This window comes from Pteronotus mesoamericanus, unplaced genomic scaffold (assembly GCF_021234165.1).
Source record: "Pteronotus mesoamericanus isolate MK-2021 breed Mesoamerican mustached bat unplaced genomic scaffold, CSHL_Meso_final contig_20, whole genome shotgun sequence".
NCBI lineage: Eukaryota > Metazoa > Chordata > Mammalia > Chiroptera > Mormoopidae > Pteronotus > Pteronotus mesoamericanus.
This window is the reverse complement of record NW_026555085.1, coordinates 25,067,826-25,084,764: the sequence shown is the minus strand read 5'-3', so window position 1 is coordinate 25,084,764 and position 16,939 is coordinate 25,067,826. Positions and strand designations below refer to the sequence as shown.

Genomic DNA, 16,939 nt, shown 5'->3' with positions numbered 1-16,939 from the left:
TGACCATAGCACGACAGCATTTTTCTTGCACTGTCAGGAAGTAAGCTACTCAACAGAAGTGATTGTTCCAAATCATTCCTAGATTTAACACCAAAGCCCTTTAGAGCACTACAAAAAAAATGCCTATTGCACATCCTCCATGCTCATTCTTTATGAATGGTATTAAAGCCATCAGTTTCTACAGCTCTTAAGAGTATTTTTAATTGTATGTATAATTAAAAAAAGGTACAATTATTAAACTGAACAGAATATTTTAATAAACTAAGATACTATATTACATTTCACTGCAAAAATGTTAGAGATAACTGAGACAAACATGAACATGTACTTACAAATACAGACTCTAACAACAGAACACTAGACAGACACCATAAATCATAAGTATAATTTATAATCTTTTGTCAAAATAATATATTTGCTATAATCAAAAATAAGCTAATGAATATATAAACTGCTATATAGTATCTAGAAAGGTACAAATTATTTATTGATTTCCTTTTGCAATAATTTTTGAAGAAAACTTTTACATTGCAAAATAAAAATCCCATTCGAAAAATGTCTTCAAACACACAAGTTTAAAAATAACTAAATACTGATGACACTTATACATAGGCACCCCCAGATACCTATTTTAAAAAAAGGCAGTTCAGTGAACAGGCATGCAAGTGAAAGGCCTAGTATTCAGAGCAGGTTTTTCCTTCTCTCACTTTCCTCTTCCCCCTTCTCACTGTACAGCACAAACCAAGCTAAAATGCAAACTCTGCTTCTCTCCTTTCACTTCAAAGCCATGGCTTTACTTTCTCCACAGTTCATAAAGATTTTATCTACTGAGGTGGTTAATTTTGTGTCAGCTTGACTGGGCCACAGGGTGCCCAGACTTTGGTCAAACATTTTTCTGGGTGAGTCAGTGAGGGTGTTTCTGGATGAGATTAGCATCTGAGTTGGTAGGCTGGTATGACAAATTGCCCTTTCCAGTGGTGGTGGACTAAGCCAATCCCGATCCTTTGAAGATATGAACAAAACAAAAAGGCTGACCCTCCTATAAGAGGGCACTTCCTCCTGCCTGCCCGCCTTAAGCTGGGACAAAGATTTGTCCCTGCCTTTGGACTCAAACTGGAACACTAGCTCTCCTGGGTCTCAAGCCTACTTGTCCTTGAACTGGAACTATGTCATGGGCACTCCCGAGTCCCCAGAACGCTAACTGCAGATCTTGGGACTTCTCAACCTCCAGAATCACATGAGTCATTCCTTATAATTCCTTTTAACAGACACACATTCTATTGGTTCTGTTTCTCTAGAGAACCCTAATATACCTACCTACTTAACATATCAAATTCCTAATAAAATATCAAAAACATTTTGAAGTAATAATATATAATATCAATGACAAAGCAAGATACAGAACTTGATGAGAGTCTAATTTAAAGCCTTTCCTAATAGTCATTTCATAGAGTACATCGAAACTTTAAAACTGTCTACAATTTTCACCAGGTAATTTTATTACCTGATGAATATATACAGAAGACATAATCAGAACTATAATCAAAGATTTATGTGCTCAGGATATCCATTGCAGTAACATTTATGACAGAGTCAAAGAGACACAACCATATGTCCAATAATAGGGGAATGTTAACTAACCAAATTAAATCACTTTCAAAGGATGTGTTGTCTGGCAGCTAACTCAAATGGTATTTTCAAAAATCATTCAGCAACACTGGGAAATAATTATAATATAATGTCAAACTCTAAAAGGGGGTAAGCACAATGGTATTAGCTACCTAAAGTATAGAGAAAAGCTAAAATGTTCACAATTACTATTTCTGAATAAAGAAATAGCAGGTAAGTTTTTTATTTTTCATATTTTCTATGATCAGAATGTTGCATTTAAAAATTGGGACAAATGTAATAGCATAAATAATAGCACAAACAATGAAATACAATTTAAATACACACGAGAGAGAGAGAAGTCTAATAACAGTACCCAAAATTGTGTTTAAAGAAAATCCTACTAAATAAAAAATTAAGACTCTGGATGATTATCAATGAAAACAGTTTTTAAAACAAATCTATAAAAACTGTAAGACCTTCTGATGTATTATAAAAGAATCTTAATGTATAAAAATATATGAAGCTAGAGACATGTTGTAGACTGAATTATGTCTCCTAAAATTCAAACATTGAAGCCCTAACTTGCAATTGTGACTGTATTTGGAGACAGGGCATTTAAGAGGTAATGAAGGTTAAGTAAGGTGGGAGGGGTGGACAGTAATCCCTTCTGACTGGCGTTCTTATAAGAAGTAAAGACAGGAGGGAAGTGAGAACACAGGGAAAAGGCCAGGTGAGGACACAGCCAGAAGGTGGATGCCTGGAAACTGAGGAGAGGCTTCGTAAAAAACAAACCTGCCAACACCTTGATCTTGGATTGCAAGCTTCCAGAACTGGAGAAAATAATTTCTGTTGTTTAAGGCACTGTCTGTGCTATTCTGTTATGGTAGTCCTAGCATGCTGATATAAGACATAATAAAGTATTATAAAATGTACTTGGGGAACTTCTGGTCAAGATGGCAGGCAGCATAGGTAGATGTGGCTCACGAATCTGCACAACCACAACAAACTTACAACTAAAATACAGAACAATCTCTCAGAACAGAGAGAAATCAAGTTAAATGAAGGTCTGACAACTACAGAAGTAAAGAAACTACACCCATCCAGACTGGTAGGAGGGGCACAGACGCAGAATGGACTGGTCCCATATCCACGTGTGGTAGATAAAACTTTGGGAGGGGTATCTTGGGAGGAAGAAATCCAAGCCCCACACCAGACCCCCCAGCCCAGGGTTCCAGTGATGGGAAAATACATCCCCACAACTTCTGACTGCAAAAATCATTGGGGATTGAGTCGGTGGAAGAAATTTCTGAAGCCCCAAGTAGTTCTTAAAGAACCCACACCCCAACTCACTCCCTCTGAGCTCTAGCACCAGGGTAGCAGCTTGAAAGGCACCAGGAGTACACAGGGAGAAACTGAAGTATCTGGCATCAAAGTGAGCAGAGGCCACTGTCCCTTTTCTGGGCCCTCCCCAAACAGAGCTGGCAGATTGTTGTAGTATCTAAGATTCTATCAACCTGGCTGATACTGTTTAACCTGCCTTGGAGATCAACAGAGACTCTGCCCCACCCAATCTATGGGCCCACCCAAGCTGCTTCACCATGTGAATGGCTGGTCTTGGCTCCTGCTTCACAACTTACTAAATCGTCTCAAACAAGCAGCAACTAGCATCAGTGAGCCTCAGGCCCAGAAATAGCAGCCTAGATTCATAGTTTAGCTTGTCTTGGCTTGGCCTGGGGATCTCCAAACCCAGCACAAGTATCAGCTATCTCAGATTGCTCTATTGCTCAAACAGGGTGGCCCCGGGCAAAACACAGGTGGGGGCTCATCTCAGCCTGCACCACCCTGGAAACCCCAGGGCCAGTGCACCCAGTGGACAGCTACAGATCACATTGGTTTGCACAGCTGATCCTCCACAGAGAGTAGAGGTTGATGTTCAGTGGTCACAGCCACTCCTTGCAGCTGAGTGGCCTGGAAAAATCCCTCCTATTGACCTGCCAACAGCAACCAAGGCTCAACTACAAGAGAAGGGTGTACTCAGCCCACATAAAGGGTGCACCTAGAGTACCCAGCTTGGGTGACAGGATCGGCTGTGTCACTGGACCCCACAGGGCACCTACTACATTAGGCCACAGTACCAAAACACAGAGTCATAGCAGTTCTACTTAACACATAAAAACAAACACAGGGAGGCTGCCAAAATGAAGAGACAGAGAAACATGGCCCCAGTGAAAGAACAGATCAAAACTCCAGAAAAAAAATAAACAAAATGGAGATAAGCAACCTATCAGATGCAGAGTTCAAAACACTGGTTATAAGGATGTCCAAGGAACTTAGTGAGGACCTCAGCAGCACAAAAAAAAATCCAGTCAGAAACAAAGGATACACTACTTGAAATAAAGAACAATACAGGGAAACAACAGTACAGTGGATGAAGCCAAGAATAAAATCAATGATTTGGAACATAAGGAAACAAAAAACAACCAATCAGAACAAGAAGAAAAGAGAATCCAAAAAACTAGGAGAGTGTAAGCAGCCTGTGGGACAACTTTAAGCAATCCATCATTTGCTTCAAAGGGTGCCAGAAGGAGAAGAGAAAGAGCAAGAAATTGGAAATCTATTTGAAAAAATAAAGAAAACTTCCCTAATTTGGTGGAGGAAATGGGCATGCAAGTCCAGGAAGCACAGAAAGTCCCAAACGAGATGGACGCAAAGAGGCCCACACCAAGTCACACCATAATTAAAATGCCAAAGGTTCAAGATAAAGAGATGGGAAGGGGTGTGGGACAATGGGTGAGAGGTGAGGAGATTAAGAAGCACAAATAGGTAGCTACAGAATAGCTATGGGGATGTAAAGTACAGTACAGGAAATGGAGCAGCCAAAGAACTTATACGCATGACCCCTGGACATGACCGATGGTGGGGGGACTGCCTGAGGGAGTGGGCGGTGCTGGGTGGAGAGGTGGCAATGGGGCAAAAAGTGGGACAACTATAATAGCATAATGAGTAAAATGTATTTAAAAAATTAAAAATAAATAAAAAATAAAAAATAAATTCACTGAGTGTCAGTGTACTCTTTGTAAAATTTGGATAATAGTAACACTATTATTTGGAATCAAAGGACAGAAAAAGATCTTACCAGACAGGAAATAAAACTAGAGGAGTTCATAATAAACAAACCATTATTATATGAAATGTTAAAGGGACTTATTCAAGAAAAAGAAAACCAAAACTATGAAGAAGAAAATGGCAAAAAAAATACATATCTATCAGTTGAATCTAAAAAACCAACCAAGCAAACAAGAAAAACAGAGGCAGAATCATGGTTATGGCGAATGTTTTGATGGTTGCCAGATTGGGGGGAGGATGTTGGGGATATAGGCTAAGAGGTGAGAGGATTAAGAAGTACAAATAGGTAGTTACAGAATAGCCACAGAATAGTCATGGGAATGTAAAGCACAGCATAGGAAAGCATATGAACTTACACACAGGACCCTGGACATGAACGAGGGTGGGGAGATTGCCTGAGGGAGTGGGAGGTGCTGGGTGGAGGGGAGCAAGGGGGGGAAAATCAGGACAACTATAATAACATAATCAATAAAATATAATTTCAAAAAATTAAAATCTTAAGAAAAGAAAAAAATTAACTTGATAAATATTCTTGGCTTTAATTTATCTTTACTAGGAAGAAAGCAAAATAAATAGTAAAAAATTTACTTCATACTACAGTGTCATGGATTTGAAGAGACAAGAAACCGTATTTCCAAAACAAAATGTTATTAGCTAATACTATTAGATAAAGAATAGTATTGGGAATCTGAGTATTATAGATAAATTTAAGAGCAGTTCTTTTAATATCTACCTAAAAATGCTTCACAAAATAATTCAGCATAACACAACAGAAAACATTTTAAATTGTTTTCACTTTGTTAATATCTTCTAGTCCTGAAAATGACATTATGTATACATGTATGTATGCTTCTAGGAATACCTACTAATATAGTTATCATTCAAATCTATGTTCTATCTACAGAGACTGGAAAAGAAAAAATTGAAAACATTTACACAAGTATGCAAGAAGAAACTGATCACACACCAAAAACAAGACAGGCTGATAAATATAGAATCTGCAACACAAAAGTAGGAAATAAAGCAGAATCAAATGTCATCAAAAACTTGGACAAAGGGTCAGAAATAAAGCAAGAAATTGGTTCATAGATTTGTGCGAAGCTAGCAACTTGCCAATCACAAACACATGCTTCAAACGAGTGAAGAGACAACTGTGTCCATGGACGCCAGCAGGTGGCCAACACAGCGATCAAATAGAAGCTGTATTCTTACTGCAGAACAAGACCAGGAGCAAATTGTGGTGCTAACCATGAACTGTTAACAACAAACATTAGAGTAAAGCTGAAGAAAGCACTAAAAAGGAACCATAGTGTCCAAGTACAATGTGAAACAATACTGCTGATGTATTTGAAGTCCACATTAAAAAAAAAAAAAAATAGATCCACACCATTACATTGCATAGTCCAAGAACCAGAAGAACTAAAACTAGAAATATTATCATGGAAGAATGCAGGGGGAAAATAAAAACAATCCCAGAAGTAAAAACAGAAGACAAATCGAGATGGGTGACAGAAGAAACACTAAAAATTGTTGGAGGCAAAAGAGAGGCAAATGCAAAACGTGGCCACAGTAGGGTTAGGATACTGAACTCACTTTTACAACAACTATCGTGTATAAATGAAGAAAATTATTACAATGGCAATATAAGAAGATAGAAGAGGACAATTACAAAGGAAAACCAGAGATTTCTACCGGAAGATTCAAGAAATCAAAGGGAGATTCAAGCCAACAAGGAAGCACATGCTCTGACCAGGGAAAGATGAAGAGAAGGTGGAAGCAGTGTACTGAAAATCCATACAAGAAGACACAAAAGGATGACAGATACCTTTGAAGAACATTCCTAGGAGAAAGAATCTGTAATGCTAGAAATGGAAGTGAAAGCTGCCCTGAAAGTATTGGGAAGAAATAAATCCAGTGGTAGACGGCATGCCAATAGAATCATTTCAAGCTGCAGAGATGGAATCTGTCATAATTCTTACAAAAATATGTCCAGAAATATAGAAATCAAAACAATGACCTACATACTGTTAATAGTCAATATACATCTCAATCTTCAAGAAAGGAGATACCAAGGAGTAGTAGTTGTAGGACCATTGCTCTGATTTCCCACACAAGTAAAGTGATGCTCAATGTGATTGATATAAAAAGGATTCTCTCTTCCATGGAGCAAGAAATGCCAGGTATTCAAGCTGAATTCAAAAAAAAAAACAGCAGTCAAGATCTAATTACAAACATTCACTGGATACTGGAGAGCTCCAAAGGATTTCAGAAAAGGGCTACTCTGTGATTTACAGACTACAGTAAAGCCTGAGAGTGTGTGGATCCTAAAGAGCTATGGGCTGTCCCAAGAGAAATGGGCATGCCTCAGCACTGGACTGGCCTGATGGGTAACCTGTATTATGGACAGGAAGCCGCTGTCAGGGCAGAAGAGGGAGAGACAGGGAGGTTTCCTACAGACAAAGGTGTCAGACAGGGTGCATCTTATTTCCTTATTTGCGGTACTCAGAACATATCCTACAGGACTAGAATTCAGAGGAAGGAGGAGCAAAATTTGATACTAGAAATATCAGTAACTCAAGATATGCAGGTGATGCCAGCATACTGGCAGAAAGTAGCAATAATTTGAAACTGATAAAAGAGAAAGAAGTGCCCAAGCAGGACTGCATTTGAACATCAGGAAGATATACAACTTCATAGAAGAAATACAAAACTTTAACACAATGAAGACATCAAAGTTGTTAAAGATTTTGCTTACATTGGTTTGGTCATCAATTCAAATGCAGACTGCAGCCAAGAAATCAAGGCAGAAATGGAAGAATTAAAAAGGACCACCAAATGCAAAGATGTGTCATTAGAGGTCAGAGCTAAGATCATCCACCCCAGTATTCCCACTTACTATGTAGAGATGTGAAAGTTGGACAGCAAAGAAGGCTGATAGGAAAAAGATTGCTTCATTTGAACATGACGTTGAAGGAGAGCCCGATGAACACCCCGGATGGGTAGAAAGACGAGCAAGTGGGCCCAAAAGCAAATTACCACCGAAACATCACTGGAGGCAAAAATGACAAAACTGAAGCTGCCCTATTGGCACGTCATGAGAAGGTAGGTTATTTTGGAAAAGAAGATAGTGCTGGGAAAAACAGAAGGCAGCAGGAAAAGAGAATGCCCAAGTATGAGATGGGTTGATTCCACAGAAGAACCATAGGTATAAATCTACAGGAGCTGAGCAGGGCTGTTGAGAACAGGACATTGTGGACCTCACTCACTCACAGGGCTGCCAGGAAGCAGAGCTGACTCACTGGTACGTGCACACACACACATATACACACACACAGACATTTCTACAGAAATATAACTCAGAAAGTACTTGCAGTCTTTTAACAACTACTGGCAGTATACCTCCAGAGGAGAAGGCTCTTCATTTACGCATTACTTTACACCTTATACTGTTGTTTCAATCTTCCCCTTAGAATTAATATAACTCCCAGTTTTCTGTTTAGCATCAATTACATTAATACATGAGGGTTTTTTTGTTTGTTTGTTTGTTTTTTTGGTTTTGTTTTTACCTAAAAGAAACTGTAGACATGTTTATCTTTTAGAATTTTCAACTACATTTCAGGGACATGTTCAAAAATCAGACCATTTAGTTTTCAGACCTGAGTAAAATTTCAGTGACTGCTCCCATTTTTCAAAATTACCTTGTCTGGATCCATCTTTCCTCTGATAAATTCTTGCTTCCAGAACTGCAAGGCCTGCTCTAATGTTAAACCAATGCCCTTCAGGAAGAGGCCATACTGCATTCGGCCTCCATGACGAAGATGGTGGTTTTCCCGCAGAGCTTTGTGTAACTGGCGCATGCAAGGTGGAAAGGATTTGGTAGAAAGCTACAAGATAAAAAGAGTTTTCGGTTATATGGAAGATTTACCAAATTAGTCACAGCATTTGTTGCAAAACAAATTCAATCTATTTTGAAAATTACAAATTCAGTCTAATTGGGATAACAACAAAAACTCTAAGGATTACTGTCTTATTGTGATTATGGATGGACTTATTAATTTTTTATATTGATTACATGCTGAAATTATAAATATTTTGGTTTTAGGGTTAAAATAAATATATTATTAAAACTTATTTCAACTATTTCTTTTTAAAATCTTTAATTAAACTTTTTCTTTTGAGAAACTAGATTCACATATAGTTGTAAGAAATAACATGAAGAGATATTATCATATACCCAGTTTTCCCCAAAGATAATACCTTGCAAAACTATAGTATGTTATCACATCACTGACATTGATATAATCCACTAGTCTTAGTTAGATTTCCTCAGTTGCACTTACATGCACGTTTCTGTAGTTTAGTTTTATTTAATTTTGTCACATGCAGGTTCAGGCATCCACCACCACAGTCAAGATGCAGAACTTTTCCATCACAAGGGTCCCTCGTGTTTCTCTTTTATACCTTCTGCACATACTCCCCCAGCCCTTGCCAACTACTGATCTGTTCTCTATCTCTATAATTTTGTCATTTCAAGTATGTTATATAATCAGATAGTACATAATGTTTTGGAATTAGGTTTTTACTCAGCATAATTCCTACAAAATTCATCTTAGCTATTGCAGATATCAATAGTTCACTCCTTTTTTATTGGTGAGTAGTATTCCATGGTATAGATGAACTACAATTTGTTTAACCATTCACTTGCTGTCGGACATTTGGGCTATTTCCAGTTCGGGATGATTTCAAATAAATGAATGTACAGGCTTTTGTGTGAACATAAAATTTAATTTCCCTGAGATATGTGTTCAAAAGTAAAGCTACTGAACCACAGATCAACTTCTAAAATAACCTAAATACAAAGTAGAACACAAAAATAAGAGAAATAGTTCTCAAAAGAAATACTCAAATAAATGTCTTAAAGAAATCAACAGTTCAAACAAGGAAGTACAGGTCTTTCCTTTGGCATCAAAAGTAAAATAGCATTGTCCACTTTCAATTCAACTTTTTCATTTACGGTCTCAATTGCATTCTCTCTGACTTCCTCAAGTATTCTCCTCCCATGACTTAAATTCTCACTCCCTCAGGTATTTCTTGGCAAGTTCAACTTCACCTGTAAACAGGAGCAGGTCGCACTTTGCCTGAGGTTCCTGCTCCCTCTAGTGGCCACCCTGTTTCTCCATGATTTCTTAGTAACAACCCAATTTTTCCACCCCTAACCTACTTTCAGTCAGGTTCTATCTTCCCTTGGCAGCACTACTGGAAAGTCTTCTATGGGTACATCCTTGTTCCTTCATACTATTACAAAATTATTTTTATTAACTATTGTTCTAATTCAAAACATCAATGAATATTCAACATCAGTATGAACATGCAAGTTTCCCTCTATGTCTGCAATGAGCTGCTTTTCAATTATATATCACAGAACACATATTTATTAGATGTTGTAGGCAACAAGACGGTAATAAAACATTTTTCCCTGTAATTCAGTTAAGTGAAGACAAAGAAAGAGTCACTATTACATTCACTATTTTACAAGTTAAAGTTACACAATAAATTACATAATGAGGCCTCCAGCAAGGGCATAAATCAAGTGCCATGGAAGCACTGTGACAGGGTGGGGTAAAAGAGCCCAGTTTGCTACTCTAGCAACATGAACTCTTTGTTCCAGTCAGCTGGGTTATTCCAGGATCAAAAAGCCATGTTTTGTACCTTCTCACTTTTCCCACTGCACTGGCCCTGTCTGGTACAATCTTGCCACTCCCTATACCATCTAGCGGAAGCCAAGACATTCGTCAAGACCCAGTACAACTACAGCTTCTTTTGAAACAATTCCTTGATTGCTTTTTTACTCATTCAATCACCAAATATCTATGGAATACTATTATGTGTACAATCCTGGGCAACCAGCAATGAAAAAAGAAGTCACTCTATTTTAAAAGGAGCTATATTCTAATGGGAGGAGATAGCCAATAAACAGACAAATAAAAAAAGATAACGTTTGATTCCAAAAGCACTAGAAATAAAATAGAATAATGGGGACAAGTGTAAATAGGAGAGGAGTACTTGAACTTGAGTGGCCAGGGAAGCCCCTCTGAGGCGATGACATTGCAGCTAAGACGTATATTTTAAGGAGGATTCCAGTCAAATAAAGATTCAAGAATACTGCCCCAGTGAAGGACATGCAAGCAAAGACTCTGAGAAGAAATGAACTTGTGTGCTAGAGAGAGTACGAGGTCCACGTGGCTAGAGCACAGTGAGCAAGTCAGAATGAAGAAGACAAAATTGAAATAAGTACATGTGGCTTTACTGGCCATACTTACGAGTTTGGATTTTAGTCTAAAAGTGATGGACACCCAATAGGGGGTTCTGACCAGAAGACTGACATGATCTGTTAAACAAAGAGAACTCTGGCTGTCACATAGTGAACAGAATATACAGAAGCAAGAATGAAAGCAGGAAGAACATTTAAAAGAGATTTTGGCAATTATCCAAATAATGGAAATGAAAACGATCAGGTCTAGGTTTGGCTAACACAGGCTAGGAAAATGAGTGTGGACACTGAGCTGACAAGGAATTACAAGGCCAGGGTATGGGGTGAACTATCAACATGGATGCTGTTGGGGCCACGGCCAAGGGCTAAAGCCATCAATGACTAAAGCAGGGGCAATGAATTATCAGGTGGGATAGCAGGATCACAGGGCTTTAAAGGAGCTGGGAGTTCTGATCATGGAAGGCAGAGAGGTGGTTTGGAAGTGGTGCTGTGGACCCAGGAAGACACATCCCATACCTGCATAGGGTGTGGGAGAAAAAAGCAGCTTCTACTTGAAAGAGGCTACCAGCCAAACAGTGTCATTGAGGGAGCCAGACTATAGTTAAAGACAAATCTAAAGGAAATATTTAGAAAAAGACTGAAAACATCGAGGGCTGTGCTAATGGCATGCTGCTGTGAGGATCTGGCAATATAAATAGAGAGTAAGGAGGAGATCAAGGTAAGGATATATTTGTACCCCTGAGCACAGGATCTCAGTCACAGACCCACAGACGGACATGATCATCCTAGTGCTTAATGTAACTTATCATTATATTGCTTACTTACTATATACTATGTTGTCTACCTTCCTCAAGCAAGGTCAATGAAGATACAGGTATTTTCTGTTTTATTCACCTCTATATCCATAGCACAATGGCTGATGCCTCTCTGATGGGCTTAATGCATACTCACTAAAAGAATAATCCTATTTCTGTATCTTCTTACAGTATCCAACCAATTTCACATTTGCTTGTGGATGTGACAGAATTAGAAATACAACTGACTTCTAACCATTCACAAAATATAAACACAATCATATGGAAGTGAGTGTTAGAGATTTCAAATCAACTGAGTAAGGTGGGCAATCCTATTGTTATCTCTAGACATATTAACTGCAAGTGTTGATAATTTTTCCAATAGGTAACACCTATTCATTCATTCATTCTGGTCTCTAAACACTCATGGTCTCTCCCTATTCATCTCATTATAATTCTTGTTTCCAAGCACTAAAATCTCAGTATATTTTCAATTTATTGTAAATAATTTGGTAATCATCTAAACAGAGATTATTTATGCCTAGTTTATTTTCCACTTTTTGGATTAAGTGGAAATTCAATTGTGTATTAAAGAGAAATCCTACTGACTACAGTAAAGTATGCTCCTCTTTCACCCTACTATGGAACCACAAAGTGAAGCTGAAATGAGCTAACCAGTAATCAGGTGGCGATCCAAGGATGGGAGCCCATACTGAGTGTTATATATTTTATCCTCCCAAAATTCATCATGTTAAAGTCCTAATCCCCAGTACCTCAAAATGTGACTGTATTTCGATATAAGACCTTTGAAGACGTAAAGTTAAATGAGGTCATGGAGGTGGGGCCCTGGTCCAATTTCTAAGAAGAGGAAGACACACCAGGGATGCATGCACAGAGGAAAGACTAGGTGAGAACACAGGGAGAAGAAGCCCCAGAAGAAATCCCACTTGCTGACACCTTGATCTTGAAGTCCAGCCTCAGGAACGAGAGGAAGATAAATTTCTGTTGTTTAAAGCACCTAGTCTGTGTTATTTTGTTACAGTAGTCCTATCAAATGGATACATTCAGTATTTTTCCATCTCTTCTTTTCTAAATGTGTATCATATTTAAATATAAAGACATAAACACCATTTAGCTATCATCAGTTAAAAGAACTCCCCTCTGGAATAATTATCTATATCCTGGTTTTCACCAGAATATAATTTTGGTGTTCCTATAATTAAAAAAAAAAAAAATCTTTTATAAAGCACATGGGATTTCCTTTAAAAATGATTAGCTGGCTGAGAAATAATATTCTCTCCCAATCTTCCCACCCAAAAATAATCTTTGACTGAAGAAAATCTGTGCTTCCTCCATTGACAAAAGGTGTAAATTTACAAGGGTATGATGCTTACCGAATCAATTTGATCTAAAGAAATCTTCCCAACATTTCCCTGTGTATTGTAATCTTGACCAGTGTAGGAATGACTAAAGAGAAAAAGAAAAAAAAATTATTGAAATAAGATTTGTAAAACATTTTTGATCACATTAAAGGGAATTTTTATGCTGCTATAAAGTCAGAATGAGAAAACATTTTACACATAAACCTTAGCAGAAACATAGCTAAGGATTTTAAAGGTACTTTAATAGAAAACACTTAACGTAACTTAATTAAAAATAGTACAAAAATATAGTGACAGCCTGGCGCCCTCTCATTCCTGGTCTAGCATTCCACTTCCCCATTTCTTACTAATACAACGCAAATTGTTAAAGTTCAAACTTTGCTACTGATCCTTTATTAACAGCACAGCAGCACAGCAAGAAGACACTAGGGCTTAAATCAGGTACAATCACTTACTAGTGGTTAAGTCTCTGAGCAACTTGCTTAGACTTTCTATATCCCTGGTTCCTTATCTGTCAAATGGAGATAGGAATGCCGGCTTTGCAGTGTTGATAGGAGGTCTGAATTGAAATAACTTTCCATAAAGTACAGGGAATACAGTCAGTATCATTGTAGTAACTATGTATGGTGTTGAATGGGTACTATACTTACTGGGGTGATCACTTAGTAAGGTACATAAATGTCTAATCACTAGATTATACACCCGAAACCAATATAATACTGTATGTCAACTGCAATTGAAAAATAAAACAATTATTTAAAAGACCTGACATATAATAATCATTGTTTTTTTAAAAATAGATAACACCTGAATAGCACTTTACCTATGCAGAGTTCTTATCTATAACCTCTAAATACATCCTCACAACCCTGAGAGAGCATTTTTATTTTACATTTGCCAAATGAGGAAACGGAGGCTCAAAGGGATTAGAAACCTGTCAGATCAGAAAGTGAGTCAGCAGTACAGTGAGGAACTCAAACCATTTGACTCCTGATTCCATGTCTCTACATGCCATAATAAATTTCCTTGTATTATTCATAAATTAGGACTTTTAACTTGGTGTGTGTGTACACATAACTTCATAATTTTTCATCTCCTTACATAAATAACACCATACCCAACTTCATCAATACTGATTCAGATGTAGACACTCAGACAGGACACAGAGAGAACCAGCTGCTGCAGTACATGGAAAACCACAATCAAATCATGATCCACACGGACTCCACAGCAAAGGGGAGACCTGGAGTAAAGTGCCATTGCAATCATAAAGAAGTGCAGACTCTCTACATTCTACTTGGTCAGTAAAGATTCTTGCTGCTGAACAATATAAATACACACACTCAAGGTGCTCTGTAGAAGGCTGTTGTTCCTACAAACAATCAATTGTGCCAACTACACAATGGGAATGGATGAAACAAAACTACAGTACAGCTGGGGATGCTGTAGCCGTGGCTAGGAGACTGTTGGGGTGAGGATTTCTCCTCCCCATCTCTCTCCCTCCGTGGATTAAGAATGGCCTGAAAAGTACTGAGAGCAGGAGGAACAGACTGCCAAGCTGTGATACAGAGAGACCCATACCCTAAAAACACACCTTCTTGCCCCTGATATATTTATCCTTTGAGTAACAAATTTCTGACAATTAATGTATCATTGGATTATAACCATTCCTTTAATCATAGTGGATCCCTGGCATATAAAACTCATGCTATGTTAAACCAACAGGTGCCACTTAATTTTAATACTTCACATTTTAACATAGAGCAAAACCAGATAACTGTGTCATTGGAATCTCCAAAATAAAAATGTGTTTCAGTTTCCAACATATCTTATGGTGGAGCAGAGGCAGCATGGGATGATGGTAACAACAGTAGCCTCGGTGTCTAAGGCCTGCTCTTGTTTCTGTTTTCTAAGTCACCAGTTGGCAAACTGGAGTGAGTCACGTGACCGCCCTGATTTGCACTATCCTCACTTGTAAAATGGCATTAATAATGCCAGGCTTGTCTAACTGCCAGAAATGCTGGTAAATTAAATGAAGTAATATACTCAAAGTACTAATTAAAGTCAGTAAGTCATATTCCAGTACCCAGAGCACTTGCAGCCTTGACCAGTAAGTACAGAAAAAACAGGAGGAAAATAAGGGAGGCGCCATCCTGTACAGCCATGACCCCATTGGGGGCTTCTGGGTCGCTCCACTGACCCCTGTAAGCTTCAGCTTCTTACTCTATAAATTGATTGTAATCACCTAACAGGATTGTTCAGATCAAATAGATTGACAAATACAAAAAGTCCTCTATCATGGGAAAATGATGTACAAACATGACTGTGGTTATTAAATAAATAGAGCCAGTGGTTACCACAAGGAAGTTTCTCTCAGCCCAGACTAATGTAGTGCACTAAGTACAAAGAGAAGATATACAAAAAGGAAACACACATTTGCCCGAATAACAGTGTAAAATGCTCGTTCCTCAACACTTGAACAGAATATGCAAAAGGGCTAGGTTCCAAGGGAAAAAAGCAAAAACAGAATGGTAGCAATAATGAGTGCAAAGACTTTAATGGATAATAATAATTATCAAGAGGACATAAAAAAACTTCGTAGATATTGCATTTCTAAAAATATTATTAACAGACAGGAAAATGGCCACGAGCCAACCCAGTGAGGAGAAGCCTGGAACCCAAGGGAGGAAAAATGATAGAAATGAAGATGTTATGCTTCAGAATTAGGAATGAGATTTCTGCTCTACTCATAAGCAGAAGGGATAGTTTATGTCTTGTTTAGAAGAGCTAGTACATCACAGCTATTTAATACACATTTGAACTAGTTACGGATAGATGAGGCTGAGTCGGGGGAAGTTTTCAGATACAACACTAGAAAGATGGTCACGGGAAGCATTGTATCCAATACTCTGTAGGCAACAAAGAACCATGAAAACATTTTTAGGGAAGAATTCAGACAATCAGGTTTACACTTGGGGAAACAAGACAGAATGGAGGAATGGCTGGAAAGGGGAGAGAGTGGCCACAGTCAGCCAGCTGGCGGGGCACTACCGTGATCCAGACGCCAGAAGGAAGGGGCCTGCAGTCAAGTAAAGGCGATGTGGGGAAAGGAAGACAATCCAAGCAGGAAAATACAGGAACGAGTAATGCTGCCATAAAAGAATAAGGAACAATTCATGTTAGCTCACGAGACGGGGGCCTTTGGCTTGTACTTGGAGGTGCCACCGGAGGTTCCTAAATGAGATTCATTAACAGGTACCCAGGGAAACGAGGCACCTTTCTGCCACATTTGGAACTCAGTGTCAGCTTTGTATCACACTGCTTCCTAATGAATGCAGCTGTTGCACTAATGAACTGTCAAAATATATTCTTATTTTCATGATTTAAAAAAAATCTATTTTACAAATGAACATTTCTTATACTGGGAAAACACAGAAATAGGAATAGTAATTCTTAATAGCAAAATCATTTCTAATTGGTTCAAGACATAGACAAATAGGTATTTGCAAATACAGAGATATAAACACATGTAAGACCAGCAGAAAATACTGCTTTCTGTCCATTTTAAATAATGTTATATTGAAAAAACATTCATTGTGACTTATATATAGTTTTTTGAAGAGTGGGATTCAGGAAGCATAAAAGTTTTCCTGCTTCTAACCTTTCATATAAGAATAAGTTGAGATGTACTACAAGTCCCATGTTTTCAATACAGCAGGCCAACAAATATTTTAATGGGCCATGAAATTCAAATT

At 38.1% G+C, this 16,939-nt stretch overlaps 1 protein-coding gene across 1 annotated transcript in view; it reads right to left on the bottom strand.

Moving 5' to 3' along the window:
• The window catches only part of PRIM2 (DNA primase subunit 2), a 276,122-nt gene that overhangs the window by 90,301 nt on the left and 168,882 nt on the right, over positions 1 to 16,939 (bottom strand). The window contains exons 8-9 of the mRNA XM_054569539.1: positions 13,197 to 13,269; positions 8,436 to 8,621 (exon numbers count right to left, since the gene is read on the bottom strand). Coding sequence (XP_054425514.1) covers positions 8,436 to 8,621; positions 13,197 to 13,269 — 259 coding nt within the window. The remainder of the gene's footprint in view (positions 1 to 8,435; positions 8,622 to 13,196; positions 13,270 to 16,939) is intronic.